This window comes from Lissotriton helveticus, chromosome 6 (genome assembly GCF_964261635.1).
Source record: "Lissotriton helveticus chromosome 6, aLisHel1.1, whole genome shotgun sequence".
NCBI classification, from domain to species: domain Eukaryota; kingdom Metazoa; phylum Chordata; class Amphibia; order Caudata; family Salamandridae; genus Lissotriton; species Lissotriton helveticus.
In genome coordinates this window covers 2057786152-2057807620 of record NC_136067.1, presented here as the reverse complement: position 1 = coordinate 2057807620, position 21469 = coordinate 2057786152, and the positions used below count along the sequence as shown (strand labels likewise).

The 21469-nt window shown below is 41.3% G+C and overlaps 1 protein-coding gene across 1 annotated transcript in view; it reads right to left on the bottom strand.

The window, feature by feature from the left end:
* LOC144763999 (tyrosine-protein kinase FRK-like) overlaps positions 1 to 21469 on the bottom strand; it is a 276862-nt gene that overhangs the window by 73838 nt on the left and 181555 nt on the right. Inside the window, exons 3-4 of the mRNA XM_078650119.1 lie at positions 15841 to 16001; positions 5630 to 5795 (exon numbers count right to left, since the gene is read on the bottom strand). Coding sequence (XP_078506245.1) covers positions 5630 to 5795; positions 15841 to 16001 — 327 coding nt within the window. The remainder of the gene's footprint in view (positions 1 to 5629; positions 5796 to 15840; positions 16002 to 21469) is intronic.

Sequence of the window (21469 nt, the reverse complement as noted above, 5' to 3'; positions counted from 1 at the left end):
GATGGACTCCACTGCCCTGGTGGGGTCAGTGGAGGGATGGACTCCACTGCCCTGGTGGGGCCAGTGGAGGGATGGACTCCACTGCACAGGTCAGTGGAGGGATGGACTCCACTGCCCTGGTGGGGTCAGTGGAGGGATGGACTCCACTGCCCTGGTGGGATCAGTGGAGGGATGGACTCCACTGCACAGGTCAGTGGAGGGATAGACTCCACTGCCCTGGTGGGGTCAGTGGAGGGATGGACTCCACTGCACAGGTCAGTGGAGGGATGGAATCCACTGCCCTGGTGGGGTCAGTGGAGGGATGGACTCCACTGCCCTGGTGGGGTCAGTGGAGGGATGGACTCCACTGCCCTGGTGGGGTTAGTGGATGGGTGGACTCCACTGCCCTGGTGGGGTCAGTGGAGGAATGGACTCCACTGCCCTGGTGGGGTCAGTGGAGGAATGGACTCCACTGCCCTGGAGGGATAAAGTCTACTATAGTTGGAGATGTTTGCAAGGTGGAGCCACCACCACAGCAGCGTTATTGAAGGCGCTGAGGCTTTTTCTGGTGCGAGCACCAGGCTCTATGCGCCTGCCCTGCAAACCTTTTGGTTTTTCAAAAACAAGTTCCCAAAGCAGAAGTTTGTTGTTGAAAAACAAAATAATGAATGCTTTGGCAGCTTTTTCCTAATGTGCGAAGTTCATAAATACAATTTCATGTTTGGAACTGCAGGCTTTCCCTAGAAACCCAGAACATGAAAAAACGATGTCCATTGACCGAGGGTCCAATGTCAGTCGGGCCAAAGGTTTCTGCTGGAAGATCCAGCATAGGTTCTGCGGTCAGAAACTTATCAGTTTACCAATTTTAGGTAGAGTAGTGGGAGCCATGAGTTTGCCGGACAAGGTGCTCTGCCATGTTTATGGCAGCTCATTCTGTCTGCCAAGCTCTAAAGAAAACACTCAATTGTTGTGCTTGGAAATACAAATATTATACATACAAACCCGTAAAATATCAAGAGTGATTTAATTAATATAGCCTTAGAGCCTGACATAGCGGGCTCACCCGGCCATTAGCCTATTTACCGCGATGCGAATTTTGCCGTGTTGGGGGTGAAATAAAGGGTGGGCGTGGTTTGGACGCCCCCCGGCCATCCTCCGGACACACCCACCGTGACATCGGACGGCCCCCGAAAGGGTTAAAGGCCCGTTCCAGCGTTAAAGGCCCAAGCCAAAGATGAGGGCTTTTAACAAGAGAGCGGGACTTTAATGGCTGGTAGAGCCTGCTAGGAAGGTTCTAAGGCTATTAGAACATTCCACCCCATGAGGGCAGAATGATCTAATTACTAAAAACGAAGACCTCTTGGAGCCCAAGGGGGTTTAAATCCCCTCGGACTCTGCGAGGCCTTTGTTCACAGCAGCAGCTGTGAACAAAACAACATTGGAATGTAGCTCTGCAGGCTTCTATCAGCCATTATAAGCCCGGAGCACTCCACTGCATTCAATGGAGTGCTCCACATTCCAACGTTCTGATATAGCCTTCGAGCCCGACCTAGCGGCCTCTACCGGCCATTAAAGGCCCTCTCCAGCGTTTAACAAGGGAGCGGGCCTTTAATGTCCAGTAGAGCCCGCTGGGAAGGCTCAAAGGCTATTAGATCATTCTGCCACTAGAGGGCACAATGTTCAAATTATTAAAAACAAAGGCCTCTCAGAGCACGAGTGCTTTAAATCCCCTCAGTCTTTGAAAGTGCTTTGTTCACAGCAGCAGCTGTGAACAAAAACAACAATGGAATGTCGCTCTGTAGGCTTCCACCGGCCTGCAGAGGCCCGTAGCACTCCAGTGTATTCAATGGAGTGCTCCCCATTCCAATGTTCTAATGCTGTATATGAACCAGCACATTAAAAGTGCACCCATGTAAATACTTACTCAAAACAGTAAGATATACATTCAAACATGTTTTGTTTGCATACAACCAACACTTTATGAGGGAAAATCAATACATTATACATATGCACCAATATGTTAAATATAGGGACATTGAGTTATGCATACACAACAGTAGGGTTTGCCCGCAAACCATAATAATATACACATGAATCAAGACATTATGAGGGCAAAGCAGTAGAGTATTCTTACAAACTGTTACCTGAACCACGAAACCCACTGCGCTACTCACAAACACCAGGATTTAGTTTACATTCACCAAGGCACTGAAAAGACACAGTAGTGTGATGGAGAAATAAAAAAGAATTTTAGCTGTGGAAGCCAATATGTTACATTCAAAAAACAATAACATGAAGCCAATTATTTCATATACAGCTGAGGCTGACATGGCTATGAGTAGGTTAAAAACAAAGAGGAATACAAATATTTCTCCTCATTACGTCCGCTCCAGTGAGGCCCAGGATTTTGGCTGAAATATATGTCTATTAGTCTTTGTAGATATAGATTTAATCAAAATCCAGGGGTGGATGCATGGGAACGACCACCACTAATGAAATGCCCACTGGATGCAAATTTACACAAGGCATCGCTTTGAGTTACTTTCGGTTACAATTCAATGAAAATCGCAAATTGCTTTGGGTTGTCTACCAACCCAACACTTTGCATTGGGTCTGCATTGAAAAAGTGATGCAAAGTGTACGTAAAGTGTTTAGCAACCTCTGATGACTAGGCCCAATGTCTGCACATCTATCTGTAGTCATTGGCTATAATCAGAACATCAGATCGAAGGTTTAGGCACTTCGTGGTGCTATCGTGCGAAGCACCAAGCCACCTTTGGTGCAAATTTGGCCACACTTTGAAAACTGAGTGTGGAACCAATGTCCAGTACATAAATGCACTCAAGCACACACAGTTCAAATCACAAGATGGGTCTCCTGTTTGTAGTCCGTTATCAAATCCAGTCCACACAAGTCAACGTCTACTACAACGTTTTTTACTCCAAAAGCAGATTTTCATACAATGTTGTCCAAAAATACCGCAGACTAAACGCGTTTCGTCCACCTGGACTTTTTCAAGGCTATGAGTATGGCGATATGTCCAACTAAGCTTATAATCTCTCCAGACTTGATGATTGCAAGGTGTAAAAAATGGTTCCGTCTGGAGCCTCAAAGTAAGAGTTGTCCCAATAATGGACTGACGACAGAATAATCCCCCAAATTTGTGTCTGCTTCAATAATAGTTCACAAAAAAGAGAATGGCACTACCCTGATAAGCCTGCCGATCTGCAGTTTCTACGTCCGTAAACTGCCGTATGTTACGTAAAGTGTTTGTATGCCAGGGCCAAGGTCTTCTCAATCAGTTTGTCACTAGGGGGCATATTACCAAGCAATAGCGATATTTATCGCTATTGCTTGATTAGAGACAAAAAGTAACCGCTGAGCTGCGGCGATTTTTATCGCAAATAAACCTTGGTATTACCAAGGTTTATTGCAAATGCGATAAAAATCGGCCGCAATGCATGAATATCGCTGAAAAGTCAGCGATATTCATGCATTACCGAGCTAATGCTCTTAGCCATGTTATCCACCTCCCATTGGCTAACATGGCTAAGAACTGCTCAGGGCAGGTGTTAGCTTTTGGAGATATTCGCGCTTAGCGCGAATATCTCCATAAGTTGGTAATAGGAGATAGCGATGTTAGCGACTGTTTCCAGTCGCTAACATCTTGGCACGCCCACTTTGCATGTCATTAGTGATAAATATCACTGATATGCAAAGTGGGGCCCAAGATGGTCGCTATCTCCTACTAGCTGTCGCTAACTGGTGTTAGCAACAGCTAGGTAATAGGGAGATAATTTTATCTCCCCTTTCTTGACTTTTAAAGCCAAAAAAGCGGAGATAAACCCCCTTGATAATATGCCCCAAGGTTTCCTCTCGAGCCGCAGGGCTATGTATAAGAAGACCCACAACCAGCGCAGCTTTATCAGTTATCAGGTTTGGAGAAGGTGGGGCATATTTACAAGCCCCTATCGCCACGGGACCGTCACTTTTTACGAAGTTCATGTGGTGATAGGGGCTTCGCCTTATTTACAAGGCTTAACGTTGCCTTGTAAATAAGGACCCCTTTCACGCTATACTTAGCATGAAAGGGGAGGGCAATGGGTGTTGCAGTGCGCATTCCACCGCAACACCCATTAATTCTAACGCTGCCCCATAAGACACACGTAAATAGGATGCTGTGCCAAAATTAAGAAAAGGGAAAACCTGGTCTTACCCTGGCGCAAAAAGGAGAAATGTTTCATTTTTCCTCGTTTTTTATGTTTTCATTGCGTTGTGCAGCACACGTGAAAACAGCAAAAGTCCAATGATTGTTTATGTACAGTAAGGCCCCCCTTCCTGCACATAAACAATAATTTTTTTAAATGCTTTTTTGTAACTTCTATGTGGGCTGCATTAAGCAGCACACATAGAAGTTACAAAACAGCATTTAAAGATTGTTTATGTGCAGGAAGGGGGACCTTCCTGGACATAAACAAACCTACCCTAAGGTGCAAGGTTTCCTGCGCTGGCGCAACACTGCTAAGTGTAGCGCCAGTGCAGGGGGAAATGCAGGGCTGCCCCATATTGTTGTAAATATGGTGCAGCCCTGTGTTTCTGAAGTGGAGTGAGGCATTAAACCAAGAAGGCTAACGTCTCACTCCGCCATTCCCCTTGTGAATATGGAACAGTGTGTCTAGTAGTTTTAGATTTAGTTTTTTAGCGGGCTGTATTTATGCGACTCACTAATGTACTTCGTGATTGTGGGGTTTGCTGTTTCTCAAGTGAGCTCGATATGAAAGGCTCTCAGCCACTGATACATGATTACGTGTGGGAACATCACGCCATTTTCTATTTGGCCAATGTTTCGACCTATTTTCATTTAGTGCTACGATTCCAAATAAAATCAGGTCATGCCACATTGCGGAACTTTAGATGATCAGGCTTTGCGTGAAATCATGTGGCTTTTTGCGGTTTTTCTGCCCCATTACACCCAATTTGCTAGAATAATCAGGAGGCAGGTGCAACATGGAGCTAAATTAATGAGTGCTGCATTCATATCAACTTTCAGCATCAAAATCATTGTCTGTGCAAAAGTTGATTGGCATCTCACGTGTGCCTATGCCAAATCATAGACAAAGAATGGGATTCCCTTGCAAATGGAAGAGGGCCTGCCTGGCGATGGTACTCAGCAGCATTTTGGATAACATGGGTGGGTAATGCCACCAGTGTTGCACTGCAGAATTGTCCTGGGAAGTAGAGGACATGCGAGCCAATTTCAGAGATAATCAAGGGTTTTCGGTAAGATCATCTTTTTTTACCTCTTTCATAACAATCAAACTTCTGATGACTTTTTGTTAAGAACGAGGAACAGTCTAGAGATTATGTTGGGAGCTTTGGAGCCCAGAAACCTCTGTTCTAGTCCTGGCATCACCAGCTGACCAAATGGTCCTTGCAAATAGTTTTCTTCCTCTTTGTCTCATTTCCCTCTTCTCCCAACATCAGGAGCACTTTGTAACCACCTTAACCCCAAACTTCAGGCCTTCAGCCATTTCCCCTTGCAAAGATAGGCTGTTGACACCAGGGGAGGTTGGTCATGATGAAGCTTGGCATCAACCTTCATAGCAAAGACCACTAGTTATGAAGGATCTCCTAACAGGGAGAGATTTACCTCGCAGCTCCTTGATGGCGACCTCTGTTGTTCCGTTCCACGTCGCCAGCCAGACATCTCCAAAGGAGCCGCTGCCCAACTTCTTCATCTTCTCGATGGAGTCAGCCTGGATCTCCAGGAGGCCAACAGTGTTGTGGGACAGGCTCGGCAACGAAGGCGCCTCTAGCTACCAAGAACAAAAGACAAATCATTTGACTTGCTTCCTGAGATAATCAGATGATGTCTGAGAGTGTATGAATCTACAAAGCATAATCAGGACCTAGATGGAAGTCAAGTCTTAGAAGCTTTTGAATGATATCTTCTCCACCCATCTTTCCACTAGTGCGTGTTCACTGAGGTAGGAAGACTTTACTATTCAACTCTGCCCACTGGATCTGAGGCCGTTCAATCATCTGCTGCGCCTATCATTGCTCTCACACTTTAAGCCATATTTACTCTCATTCTCTGAAGCAATGGATGCGCGTGGACAGAATGTGGTGAACCAATAACAAGTTTTATTGATAAAGAAGTATATAGATGAGCACAGGTACAGGTGCAAACCACAGAAGATGGCTTCAACTGCCCAACATCCCAACCATCACACAAGCATTCTAGTCTAGAACACAGCATTGACCAATGAAAGGACGCTTACACTAGATGACAACAGAATGTCCTGAACACCAATACTAAGAACATAAACACTGGACAATGATATAATCATAACCACAAGAGAACACAACATACTCCTGTCACACTTGCTCTTGTACTTTTCCCCAAAAACTAAGTGGGCTTCAGCTGGCATCTGTGGTTAAAAGAAAGGAACCACAAGAAACCTGTGTCCTGCTTAAGTCAACAATGACTTGAAGGGTCTCCAGCCAAGACCCAAGGCTAGCACCTTCATCAATGCCTTTCAACAAAGACATGTCTAGCCTGTCGACCCCTGGTCGTGATGCGTGCCTTCCTACTGCTGCTTCCAGGGCCCCAGACAAACTCCTTGAATGCCTGCATAGCTCATGCCTTTCATAAACTCCTGTCTGCCAACAACAAAATTCAGCTGCCAATGGTTTGATTATAGACAGGCCTATACTATAGTGGTCTATCTGCCCTTGCTCTCTGGCCCTTGATAAGCCCGTAACATATTTTAGCAGATTAATCTCCCTCTGGTAGAGACTTGAGAGCTACCGGGGGGTCAGTGGGCTAAATAATGGTGGGTACATACCGTCCTTTGCCCTTCCAAGTTTAATAAAATGAGAACTGAAGGAATGTGATGGCGTTCTGAAAATTTTAGGGGTGCATCACAACAACCATGGATAGTCCGCACCCACATATATTCCATTGTCGTGATAACATTTGATCAGTAGAAGAGTTTAGTAATAACACATGAAAGTGCAATTGTTAGGGAAAGTGTTGTGTTAGGTAAAGAAACAACATATTTTTCATGTTATAATATGGTAATGCATAGTGTTGATGTTATTTGCCTAACGAAATGGCTTATATGTGACATGATGTTTATGGTATGCAACGTTTACAACAAAATTTTTACTACGCACTACCATTACAACGCAGGTATTACCACACATACCATTACAACGCATTGCGCTGGGGGGCGCTCTAGGGTAAGTAATAAGTTGAATTTTCTATCCAACACCTTCCCTAGTGTCCACGGGGACTGGAGTTGGAATAGAAAATTATACTTACCACTATCCAGCACCTCTAAGCGCTATGCGTTGTAACGGTATTCGTTGTAAATACCGCGTTGTAAAGGTATGCGTGGTAAAAGTATGCGTTGTAACGTCATACATCCGATGTTTATGATTTAACGTGCACCATATTACAGTTGCACATAGACGTGGTAAATTGCAAAATGTGTAGGTTTCCGTGTATTCGCTTTCAATAAAATGCATTGATATGCTTTGTAATGTAATGGTGTAGAAAGGTCTAAATGAAATGTTCACCTATGTTTATTTGAAAGGCCTATGTGTTTCACTCTTATGTTGGCTGATTTCTGTAGGCCTGAAATGTATTTTCCCTGGTTGGCTCTTTGTGAAGTTGGTAAATTCATGTACATCATGGATTTGTTCTGTTCTCACTTTTCTGTTGCAGGTGGAGAAGGTTGTCTTTATAGTTAGAATGACATCTTTTGTTTAGGAGAGTTAGGCTTAGGAGGATGTGATACATTTTGCTGGAAGGAGCTGATAATTGGGAGATGGTGTACTTTCTCTTTGAGGGAGGCTGGGAATCAAGAACATCAAACCAGGAGCTGGAAGCACCGACACCGTGTGGAAAATCACCTATTGGAAGTGTCTAGTGAGATGAGGTGATCTGTGGGCGTGTTTTGCATTTTCATGTTTTGTATCAGGAATAGTGTCCCGGGGTGGAGACAGGAGAAGGGGTGAGGAGATCGAAGGAGAGAGAAGGAGCATCATAGAACAACCTCTGTAGCTTTGGCTACTTTACCCATACAAAGTGATTGTACTTCTTAGGAAGTCTTCACGAGCTGACACCTTTTTCCTGATCTTGCCTGGGAAATGCTAAGTAGGGATGTCACGTTAGTGATAGTGTATGGACAGACTAATGCTTTTTGTTTACTCATGCCAGATGAAGACCGAATTGGATGTGGGGGCAATCATTGCCTGCGTTCTACTTCTGGAGATTGTCATTCAGTTTATGATCCATCGCATAAAGTTGGCCTGTAGGTTTGGGTTTGTATTAGTTCCCATGTACTTCTACAACCTTGTAATGAGGTGCTTGTTCATTCAGTTGTTTTTGGCTTTGTTATAAACCTACTAAAGTGGAATCCGGAGTCTGTGGTCCTTCAGAGTCACAGTCCTTGTAAATTGTGATCTTGTTTAATGATTTGGTTCTCCCCTCTACACTTCTCAGCATGCAATAAATGTCCATTGACCGTAAGTTCCACCATAATTTTGTACAGGAACTCAACTCTTTTTCAGTACTACTGCCAAATATTAATACCTGATTTACAGCAAGTTGAGACATACATAAAATAGTTCAGTACAAGCTCAAAGTCATCGTCGTCATCATCTCACACCTACCTATCCTGTACTAAATATCTCCTTGAACTGCAGGCCTATTAGCCCACTCAACTCTGCCACAACCTCAGAGAGTCTTGCAATACCTGTTTGTAGCTTTCTCATTGGATTTCTATGTAAACCACATTTCCAATACCAGTTTGGAGCTTTCTCATTGGATTTCTATGTAAACCACATTTCCATGCTGCAGGAAAATGTCTTATCTGGGCTACTCAGATAAAAAGACTGCACTCTCATTCTACAATCCTATCAGAGACTGGTCAATGGGCATACATTCAGACTCACATAGTTATCTGGGTGACTGCATCAAGAGCCCTGCTTAGTGAGGGTTCCAGTGGCTGACCGTTTATACACTTAGGAGCTTATTACGAGTTGGCAGTTTTTCTGCCCGAGAACCACGTCGTTCACCCCACCGCTGCGCCAGCAAACTACCGCATGCCGCATTACAAGTTGTGCTGTCTGAAAAGCCGACCGCATCCATGGCGGTCTACCAGGTGAGACCGCAGTGGTCTGGAATGTCACCGGTACATCCATTGCTGCCTCTATGTCCACGGGCCAACCGCCGAGCGTATTATGACTACACAGTAACATTAGAAATGTGCAAAAATACAATAAAGATGTAAAAAAATTATTAGTAAAATATAAATTAAACAGTACAATAAAATTAATATAATGAAGTAAAAGCACAAATGTATGTACATTGAGTTATATATTACTACATTAAATGTACATTTTGTAGCTATTAATGTATAAGTAAAAACAAGTTTAAATTGTATGACACAAGATGTAACAATGTGACCTTTATTATTATGAATAACAAGACAAATGACATGTTAGCATTTATTGACATTCGAAAATGAATATGTAAAATGTAAATGTGAAACTGTTTTTTCCTGCTTGTAAAAAAGTAAAATGTAAAATAAAAAATGTATGTATGTTAAAAAAATTGCAAATGCAAAAAAAACATATGTTATACTATACAAGTGTTTACTGAAATGAGAAGTACTACAGAAAAAACAGCAGTACAAATCATACAAACCTACATTTTTATACTGTTCATCTCTACAACACATTTTTCCCTAAATAAAAACTAGATAATTTAAAACACACCCACTAACATCAAAATATTTTTAGGAATAAGTGTACATTAAAACATAATACATACAATCACCACACCAAACTAAACTAAATAAACAGTTAAAAATTAAAGGGATGGCACTAAGTATGACAACGACAATGTAAACCATCTTGGGGAAGGGCAGTGAATGGTTCAGATTCACTATTTCCAGACCAATGTAAATCCTTTTGAGGGAGCTGTTGGACACTTCAAGTCAGATTTACTATTCCCACTCCAACCTAAACTATTTTTGCTAAGGTGTTGGACACTGAAGGGGTAAGATGTACTATTTCCACTCTAATTTATACAATTTTTGGTATGGTGTTGAACACTCATTTGGACAGCATTGGACACTGAACCATTTTAGGGTATGTGTCGGAAGGGGTCAGAATTACTATTTACGATCCTATCTAAACCAATTTATGAAAGGTATTGGACACTGGAGGGGTCATATTTACTATTCCCACTCCAATCTAAACCATGTTTGTGAAGGGATTAAAAATCAAAGCAAAATGATTCTATTTTGGAAAACATTTTATAGAAATTTAAATATATCAACAAATTAATACATTACCCAAAAATAAGCAATATCACATGCTTTAATGAATTGAAAATGACATAAAATATTAACACTAAAAAATGCACAAAAGTATGATACTTTAAAAACAACAGACTAAGGGCCTGATTAGAATGTCAGGCGGTTGGATCACCGACAGGCTGTCGGTGGCGGTCTGACTGCACCGCAAGCTGAAAAGCGTCAGGATGAGGATTGAAAGCCACATCCGCAATTTGTGTATTGAAAAATGCACCTGAATCCTTGAAAGCTTGGTGTGTGGTGATTATTTTGAATAAGAAGTGGATTTTCAATTTTAGCGGTGTGCTCTGTCCCCATATCACCGAAGGCGCCCTGCTGTGGTCTTGGGCTCCCTTTCGTGTGTGGGTGTACATATATATATATGTATGACCCAGTTGAAGGCTACAGCTGAAACTGGTATATCTGTTAATCTGACGCACTGCACTTTCCTTAAAGAAGGAAAAAAGTATAAAGAATAATATTGCTGTTGGATATCTTTAAACTCTCCCTTGCCGTCTTTCTGTGTTGCCTGGATATGCCTGGATGGTAATTCGGAGGGGCAGTAATCCGAAACAAGTAGCCATCCTATACATATATATGTGTAAGAGGCATAGGAATAGCAGTCGTCAGTAAGTGTGCTGCATGCTCTGTTTCCGCCTCCCGGTGTCAGCCAGTGTAGCCAGGTATTGTGTTTCTTGTTCTGTAATCATCGGTGTATGTCAATACATCGCATACTAATACCACGCGTGCCATTACAACGCGTATGCGTGGTAACATCCGCGTTGTAATGGCTGTTCCCCGTAATCATCTCCTCAGTGGTGAATGATGGATGCTTCACCTTCATATCTGCTGGATCAATCTAGGATTCTAGTAGGTCAAGTTGTGGCTTAGAGAGTCAGAACATGAACAAATGGCCTTGGCAGGATGGGTGCCAAGCACCTTTATAAATGAGACAGACAGTTGCCCAGCCCTAACATTCTGCACTTGACTATGGCAAGATGAGGGGAGACAAGCAGCAGCCTCTAGCTTACTGCAGGATATCTGGGTCCTATACACAATCCTAGTAGACAATATGGGATGCCTACCATGACCAAGGGAGCTAGAGTTACAGTAAAACTTTAGGAATACTAATATCCAAGGAGTAAAACAACACCTACAGTAATATTGTATTGTATTGTATTGTAATTGCATTTATATAGCGCTTACTACCCTTGACGAGGCGTCAAGAGCTTTCTCGGCAAGTAGCACGCTACTCCGGGACCCATAGTAAAATCATGTTAGGCAGTCATATACCCTGTAGCAACCATCTTTTTCTAATCCTAATGTATTTTGCCAATGACTCGCAGCAAGATGAGGATTGCATTTGTCTCTGAAGATGTGAATTTATAAACTTTGTGTGTCTATAAAATAATGAGAACCCATGATCTACACTTAGAGACAATTGAAAGGCATTTGCTCTGGGTTTCACTGTTTTTTATGAGCACATTCTAAAAAATGTTTGCAGAGTAGTGGAACATGTGATCACCTGGCTCAATTCTAAAGGTTTCCAATTTTTGTAATAAATGTGTCCACTGCTTTTCTTCAGTAGCTTCTGCTTACTGATTGCTGCCCAGGGTAATGCCTGCTCGATTTTACTGTGATCACAGCTTCTACAAGGAATATATTTTGCAGACTCGTTTCAAATGCAGAATACTGATGATTTCTTCCACAGAATCAAGGAATGATTGGGTCCTTCCAAAGTCTTCAGTAAAACCTTGAATGTGAGTGGTCAGTTAATTTGGTGGCAACTGTCACTATCTCTGCATAAGTAATGCATCCTATTGTTGTGTTAAAAATATTGCCTGGCACAAATACCATCACAAAACATTTGTGGTGACAGGAATAACATGGCACCGAATATTGCAGGCAGGAGTATTGTGTTTTAAGGGCCTTTGTTACTAGTTTGGCAGTACGTGAACTGCTGTACCTGCGGTTCGAAAGCCATGAACTTGGCAGTCCAACCACCGTATTACGAGATAGGTGGATTGCGATTGCAAAGATTGTGACTGAACTACTGACACCGCCAACCCACCGCCTGGCTTGCAGTGGAAGAAAGGCAGCTGCTTTAGAGCCGTACTGAGGAGCTTCACCGCCATCCATATTACGAGTTGTCTTTTCGCTGAGCCAACCGTGGTAGTGGAGCCGCCAGCTTCAAGTCGGCGGAAGCGAAGGATTTGGCGTGGATACTCACCCCTCTCTTGTTCTATCCATCATAGTTAAACGTGGATTCCTTTCTTTAGGTCCCCCTTCACAGCATCATCTCCACCCCAAAGTATAAGACCCTGTTTGCAGTGATCTACAGGTAAATCCTTTTTAGACCATATACCCATTGCCTGGACTGGCTACATATGGGCCGGACTCCTGCAATGGGTAGGTGGTATTTTTCAACATGTATCATGCATATGTGTACATTTGACACGTGCATTCAAAATGTACACACATGCATCAGAAGATATGGAAAACCATTGCCCACCGCCACAAAACCCCGAAAGCACACTGCGGGCCGCGCTTTTAAACTCGTAATACAGCAGTTTGAAGACCACAAGCACAGCAGTCTACTAGCGGCCCCGGACATGGTATTCGTGCGGTCGGACTGGCAAACTCTGAATCAAACCAAACTTTAAGTCTTTAACATTATTTGTTTAATATAGTTGTATATGATATTGATTTTGTGTTGTTTTTATATTTTATGATTTTATGTATTTTTAGCTATTACATAAACTTTCTATGTCTGTAAGGTATTAGTTGTTGTTTGATCATTTTGGTAATATTTTAAAGTTTTGTTTTTGAGTTTATAATGTTTTTCAGTTATTAATGGACAATTGGATTTGTTGAGGTGTAAGTTGGAAAAAACTTTAATATTTAGCTTATGTTTTTATGCATGTTTTAGAATCTGTTAAATTTAATTGGTTAGTTTGATTATTAATTGAGTAAATTAATTCTTACATTATTTATTTGATACAATTTAAAAAAGGAGTTGTTTCTATTGGTTAATTAGAATATTAATTATGAAAAGGTTTTAATTCATTAATTATGTGATTAATTTTTAGTAGATTGTTAATTATTTGTTTATTGTCACTGGGTAATAACATTATTATTAATGTAAAATATTTAACCGAATTATTAGTTTCTATATTTTATTAGAATGTATTATGTTTTTGCTTTTTTTAATGTAATAATTTCGTTAAAGTTTTTGTAATGATTTCATTTTTTGTTTTCACTTCATATTATTTTTTCAGGATGTTGGAACTTTAGGGAAATAGGGAGGGAAAGGTTTACTGTGAATTTTTCGTTACTGTTTTTTATTTGAAAAATAATGTTTAAACTGGTATTTTGTTCAGTAAGTAAATTATTTCCAAATATATTTAAGAACATTTTTGGAGTTTGGAGTTATTTATAAAGACTTTTTCTAAACATTTCATTTGCTAAGAATATTTTCACTGAGTATTTTTGACTTTAACTTTTATTGTTGTAATATAAAAATGATTTTTTCTAATAATTATTAAACATTTTTTCTAATGTTTTCTATGCTGTTGCTTACGTTTGAAAATTATTTTTCAGTTACATGAGTATTAATAAGAGTTTTTAAATGTAATGTTGATTTAACAATTATACATTTTTTCAATTCTTATTACAAATCGATACTATATATATTTTGTTTTAAACATTTTTGCTATTATTAGTATTTTTTATAATTTTTGAAAAACCTTATGTAATTATACATGCTTAATATACATTTATTTATTTATTTTATTCATTTTAAATTATTATATTTTTTAAAGCATGAATTATCTTTTTTTAAACATTTTTTATATATTTATTTGTATATTTATTGCGAATCTCCAGTTCACGTGAAGTTACTCAAAAACCATCACATACACTCATCACTACTGCAGAAACGTGTTTAATTGTAAACCAGCACCAGGGACTTGCAGCAGGTTTACAACTAAACATGTTTTAGACGTATTGACCAGTGTACGTGCTGACCCCACCAAATCCAACACTTTTTCTACTGTGGCTTAGGTTGGATTGGAAATAGTAATTCTCACCCTTCCAAAGTCGAGCACTTTCCATTCTCGAGTAACTTCGCTTGAAATGGAGGATTGGAATAGGCCCAGGCTACCCTACCGCCATGGATATCCCTTCAAACACCATTACATAGAGTGTGTATCCAAAGTGAGTGTGTAAATGCACCTAGTGCTTGCACTATGCTTCTAGACTGTCTCAATTTTCAGGGTATTTCACACATTCATTTTATACAAGATATGACACTGACTGTATAATACCACTGTTTTCTATTATAACAATGCTATCTGTCTCAGACGTTCAACCACACAACCTTCCATCAGTAAATCATGACTGTTCGACTGCGTAACACCCGAAAGTCACTACATAAAAAGAAGATGCTAGGCAACTCGGTGAACCTGCAGGAGACTTTGTGGTTCCACAAACCATGTACAGGACCTCATTTCTTTCTCCTTGATTAGTTGAGACATGTGGTAGATGTTTGTGTCATCATAATAGTGACATTTGACATCAGTAGGGTCCTCCTAACCACAGTGGACATTGATTGACTTCTTGTAGAGTTGAAAATTATGCATCTACGGGAACAAACACTGCTGCATACGGTGGCGAAAGGAAACTGGTATAAGCAGCCAACACATCATGCACATTGTGTACAGGACCAACGCCAATAACTTTATAAGCGACAGTATGAACATCAGGACAGGGTGGCCCCACCAACTGATTGGCCAATACTTGTACACTCTTTTGTGATACCCGGTGGGGTTGTGTATCGACAGTGGACAGACCTAGGTGGATGGTTGAAGTTGTATGAAGGGTTGTTGTTTTACTGACCAGGGGGATCAGTCAGTACTATGATTGTGCGGGTATTATGATGAGTACCACAAGCTGCGTAGTTTGTGGTGACAGATTGTATCCCTGCTGCGCACCACACCTTGCCAAGCATCGAGTTTGCCAATATGCATTCACAATGTGACCTTCTGTGCCAAGGGCTGTAGCACTAAGGGGGGGGGGGCAGTTACTTACATTTTGTGTGTGTGTGTTTTTCTGATTAATGTTGCCTGTGCAATATTGTATGTTGTTACGTATTGAAAACATATTTTGGCGTTGACTTCTTGGCCATGCATGGGATGCGATTTACAAGTGGGCACTGTTCAATAACTTTTTTACCACGTTCGCCTGTCTGTGCTGGGCCTGGATGACAGGAAACAGGTAAGGCTTGGGCTAGCGTTTAGCTGACAGGAGTGTGGCAATGCTAGTGGGTGGTCGCTTTCATGTTTCCCAAAAGTTGTGAAAGTGAGAGGTGGAGGCAATGTGTCATTATTTCTCCTAAATATGGATGTAGAGTTTTAAATGTGTCCTCATGAAGGCTAAGCCCCTATTTCATGCCCACCACAACGTCTACCAGATCTGCTCCAGCCCCTCTCACCTTCACGCAGGGCAGCTCCAGCTTTGTGCACAGCCCATCCGCGTTGTTGGAGTAATACTTCACCAGTTTCTCCAGAGAGGGGAACTTCTGTCTCTGCACCAGGAAGAACCTGTGGTCCGAAGCCTCGATTTGGTAGTGTCTGACCAACTTCCGGATCCGCACTGAAAAACAAGAAACACACTGGGTAAGAAGTCCCTGAACAAATCAGAGCAGGTGTTTGCCAGGGTGTATCCTAGGCAACAACTTCTTAAAAAAGTCCCCAAACATTGGAACCGAAACAGAATAAACATGAACAAATGATAGGTAGACATGGGAAGCTGTGTTTGCGGGGACTAGACCAATGCACAGCAGTATCGCTTTACAGGCTGAATTCAACTCTAACAAGGACCCACTCATCATGCAGGCCAGCTCGGAATTTGCCTTTCTTTTTCCTGCTCTCTTCTTTGTACTTTTTTAGATCTCTGTATAACACAGGCGCCCTCTATATCCAGAGGGCTGGGGGAAGGATAGAGAAATTTAGAGACGTTTGTGCTCTCCCAATCAATAGCCAACCACCGGAAAAACAAATGTATCCTGCGAATATGCTCCCCACTTAGGGAGCCAGTCACCTATACTTCAGAGCCACTCCTCAATTCCAGGTGACCGATCGTTCCCAGTCACTCAGTTTTAGGACCGCGATGGCATTTGCCTAAAAGAAACAGGATGGCCTCACACTTCCCCTGGGTATCAAACTTCTTCATCGTGCATCCCGCATTCGCCAAAGAATCCGCTAATGGCAAAGGGCCCCCATGAAAATACTGGGGAACTATCTAAGGAAAACCCAAAAGGGATCTAAAAATCCCTATCACCTGCCTAGCCCAAAAAAACGAACCTTTTATTGGAATGGTGGTGAAAAGATGGTTAAAAAGAAGTGATAGGACACATGAGGCTGTATTAGGTAATGAAATAAGTAGCGTTATCCTAATCGAGGGTAACGTCTCCAAACGCACACTGTGCAATACATTTCCCAATAGTTTGTATAGTTGAAATGAATAAAGTTTTATTCAAAAAAGGTTTGTCATTCTTTTCGGTATTTCTTCTTAATAGTTATCGATGTTCACATCACATCAAAACATAGTTCACAATTCCATTTTCATATCGGTTGCCCAATGCATTTCGGGCACTGGCCCTTCTTCGGGGGCTCAATTTCTGTTCAACAAAGGATAAACATCGCTATTAATTCACAAAGCATAATTCAATTAAAAAAACATAACATATCATTTTACAATTATCACAAGGGCTGGTCAGTTGAAGCTCAGAAACTTAATATCCCTCTAAATGCCTAATTAATCTAGTAATTTAGCATTTCTCTGGTAAATACCGCAATCTGGAATAATAATTATGTGCCTGTGGCTTAATCAAGTATGAAACCTGACTTGTAAGTTTGGTGGTCTGGTTACGAATATTGGAAATGGGTAGAAACGTGCAAAACATAATAACGAATAAATAAACAATGGATGGGCAATCCTCGTGTGAGCATAATACGACATAGTGCTGTGTCAAAGTCATACCTTTAATGTCGAGGTGAACGATCTAGTAGGCATTGAGTGATGTTTCACTGCAGATATCGGCGTTTATTTTCATTTATATGTTTACGATCTGGATTCTTCATCTACATTTCACTGTTTATTCTAGATATGAACTATGAGGGATATTGAAACATCACTCTGTAGTGTAGTTCCTATTATCCCAATAGGCTCTGCGCATTGGAATAATATCTTCAATAGTATAGACGTAGGACAGAGGTTAACTAGGTCTTCTACTGTCGATATTAGACTTAAAGTTTAATGTTTTGCCAGCTAGCTCAGAGTTCACTAGAAACTTTCTCGAATAGACAAGGAGGAGTTTAACCTCCCTGGATAGACAAGAAGGGATTTAGTTTCTGACAACCATAGAACATGACAACTTTGCTCTCCCCTAATCAAGAGTGTATCTCTAGAGTCGTGTGAAAACAAAAGACAACTTATTTTACTCAGTCAGTTCAGTGCATTCTTAGTTTCACCAGATTGTAGAGAAAAGGAAGAGACGGGCGTGTTCAATAAAAAGATGTTATTTATTGATCAGTCTCTTTTCTCATACAAGAGAAATGAATCGCTATTATTGCAATACTTATAGTTAAGTAAAGTGCATACAGTAATAACAGAATTATAAAATAATACTGTAAAAGCATTGATATGGTTTCTTAGCCATATGATACTTAAAATGGATAAAATAGATACATACATATATACATTGACTAATCGTACTCAACTGGTGCTTCTAACTACGCCTACCCCAATGTACCTGACCTAAGCCTAATACGTGGGCGGGAGTAGATAAGTAGCAGTTTAAGTTAAGTTTGTTTTGCCAAGAGTCTCCTTCAAGAATTCTCTACAAAGGGTTATTCAGTTCACTACCTGGGATTTAGAAGGCTGGAGGGTTGGTATCTCTATCTCAGGTCTTGATATTCCAGCTGCCTGCGAGGGCGGCTTGGAAGCGCCGGAGCTGGATTTCTCGGCAGGAGAAAAGGCAGTGTCTCTCTCTCAGCGCGTCAGAAAGGAGGGGCAGCGTCTGTGGGCTTCGCGGTCAGCTGGGCTCCTCGGCAAGTCTCGCTGCTCCAATCTTGTCACCACCTCGTGTGTTTGCTTAAGGCAATGTCGGTATTATTTATACCTGAAAGGTGCCGAGATTGACGTAAGGATGGACATAAATACGTCAATAAGGATGTCATACGAACTGATCGTTCGCACATTCTTTACTGAAGTTCTCGGCTAAATCAAAACAATGGCTGTGGGGATTTCCCAGGTCGTGGTAGGTTTGATTTGTTTTGAGAACAACGTATGCCTATTAGGGGGCTGGAGAAATAGTGCTTGCCTAATGAGATGGCATGCGCTATGACCTAATCAGATAACGGGTTTCTGTGCAGTTGAATGGCTGCTAGTTAATTATTAACCAGACAAGGGTCAGAAATAGGGGGATCGATACAGTACCCATAGTAAATACATCACACCCACTCCACGTAATCTATGTCCATATTTACAAATCTAGGCATAGTAAACAAAACTAGTAGTGCATGTGTATACCGAACCACCCCAAAATACAATTAAATGCATTCTGAAAATTGGAAATGCGAAATACACGAAAAGATGAGTATAGTTACTATATGCACTTCAAGCAGTATAATAATGCTAAATCTAATACGCATATTTTGAAATCAGTATGAACGAAATGCGGAAATTACACATGAAATGGCTCTTAATACAGAAGAAAAGGTCGAGACCATCTCATCACAAAATCATAATACTTGCGAACATGCTAGAGGGTAGCTAATGTCTCTAGAGTAGCTAAAAAATAGAAATTTTGTTCTCTAGGAATAGTTTTACTTTAAGCAGAAGATAAGTGTCCCAAAAAATCATAAATATTTTTGGAAATGGAAGGGGGAAAAAAAATGTCTCGCTCTCCGTAAAAACTGGTGAGAAAATTTCTTATTGCATTATTTTCAAAGTTGAAGGCCAAATTCAGGGTGTATGGAACGCCGTGTGCTAGTTTGTTCAAAGTCATTCTTTCTGCTCTGGTGAAAACATCATATTGTTGAGACTTTCGAAAAAACTGTCAACTGCTTCTTGCGAGAGTTCCACTAACTCGGAAAAATTTTGTAACATGCATTCATGAGCATGATTGCCTTCATTGATGTTTCGATCAGCATAGCTGACAGAAGGTCGTACCTGATCGATGCTGCTTTCATCTTGTACTTCACAACTCTTCAATCGTAGTGGTGAAGTCTCCACGAATGCCGTCATCAGGATAGGTAGCCGCTGGGGACAGCACAATGCATGAGCCGTTACCGGACCCAACAAAGTCTCTGCGTCCATTGGCACATCCGATTGTAGTGTCAGACAGGTGTCCAACACGCATTCTTCGCCGCATAGCAAGCACCTTAATACAGGCATAACACAACTTTGCCACATCGGTCTAAATGAAAGAAACCAAGTCATGTTTAAATCTCGTAGCCGTGCTAGTCCAAGGACTTTAGTTATGCGGTCCCAGTAGCCAATAGCTCGGATTGTTTCTTCCATTATCGCTGGTGTCTTGTCTGTGACGTGGTTTGCCATAGCGAAGTAACAGGATCAAAAATAGGATGCCTGCCACTAGTCCCAAAAGGAGAGGAAGTCCGCCAAAGATGGAATGGACAAAATCAGGAAAAATACCTAGGATGGCTTTGAATGGGGTTAAAGCTCCCGAAAACACTGTCTTCAATACACTCGCGATTCCACTTGTATCAGAAATATTCAAGATTTCTCTCAGTATTTCTGCAAAATGTGTGGGGGAATTGGTTGATAACAGTGAATGAATCTCAGCAGTTGTCCTTGCAACTTGGAGATCATACGTTTCTTTTGATGACGTTAACTGGGTTGGCGTCTGTAGGAGCACAGTCTTCATTCTGCTTAAAGTATCAATTCGAATAGAAGAAATTTTCAAACTGGGCCATAACCTTGCCTCCCTGTCTCGGGCATCGTTTGGGAACAATACTCGTTCACAGCACATGACCTTCGTAGTCACGGTTATGAGATAAGGTTTTCCGGGCAGCAGACTGCAACATCTGCGATCTACAATTAGAATGTAACTCCTGTTCGAGAGTCTCCTAAAGAATGGTTCTATTTGTGTTGCAGGTGTGCCTAGCTGGTGACATGAAAGGTTATTTGAAGTCCCTTCACATGCTCCATGCAAACTAATACCCTGACACAGAAGTGTACCGCCTAGTGACCTTTCACAATTATTGCCACTAAGGAACACACTTTGTCCTTTATTACTAACACATGCGTGTGTATAGGGCAAGTTCCATGTTGACTTAATGTATCCTTTACCCAACCTTTCATACTGGCCTGCCTGTACATATTTTTGGCAGTATCGAAACTGGAAAGTTGTTATCGGAATATTTATTATCCCATGTATTATCCATTCAATGACAGGTCGTTCTGACATTGTCAATGGTAATCTCTCAAGTTTTTCAATGCTCAGAATTGTATAGTCAGCACCCTTCTGTGCCAAACTGATTTGTTTATCAGTAAGGTTAAAGATATTAAATAGTGACGTTGTGTTGATTAAACGCCAAGGCACATAGCCTGAACGCAGATTTTGTAACGTCCAGCCAAGTTGTACAATAGAACGCAATTGGGACTGACCGTGTTGTAACATCAGTAAGTCTTGCGATATTATATCGATTGCTGAAAACACAATACTGTCCAGTGAATATATTCTGGAGGACAGAGTCATTAACCCATTGTCCACAACAGAAAGTGATTTTTCCAAATTAATACGGTCAATTTCCCGTATTTTTTCTGCTGTCTCAATTTGAGTTACTTTCCAAGCTTCATTGTAAGATGCATATATAGAGGCCGCTATGAAACGTTTTTGACGCTGTTTGCGTGGTCCCATAATGAAATCACGCAAGTCAGCACCCTCTTGAAGTAAAGTCAGGTGTTGCTTAATTTCTGCCAGTGTGGATGTTTGTAGCCATTGAAGGCAGAGCTTGCCCACACTGTAAGTAGTTACTATCCCTGGATGTTGTCTTTGGGAATATCTAGGGTCTGGCCTGGTCAATTTGAACCCC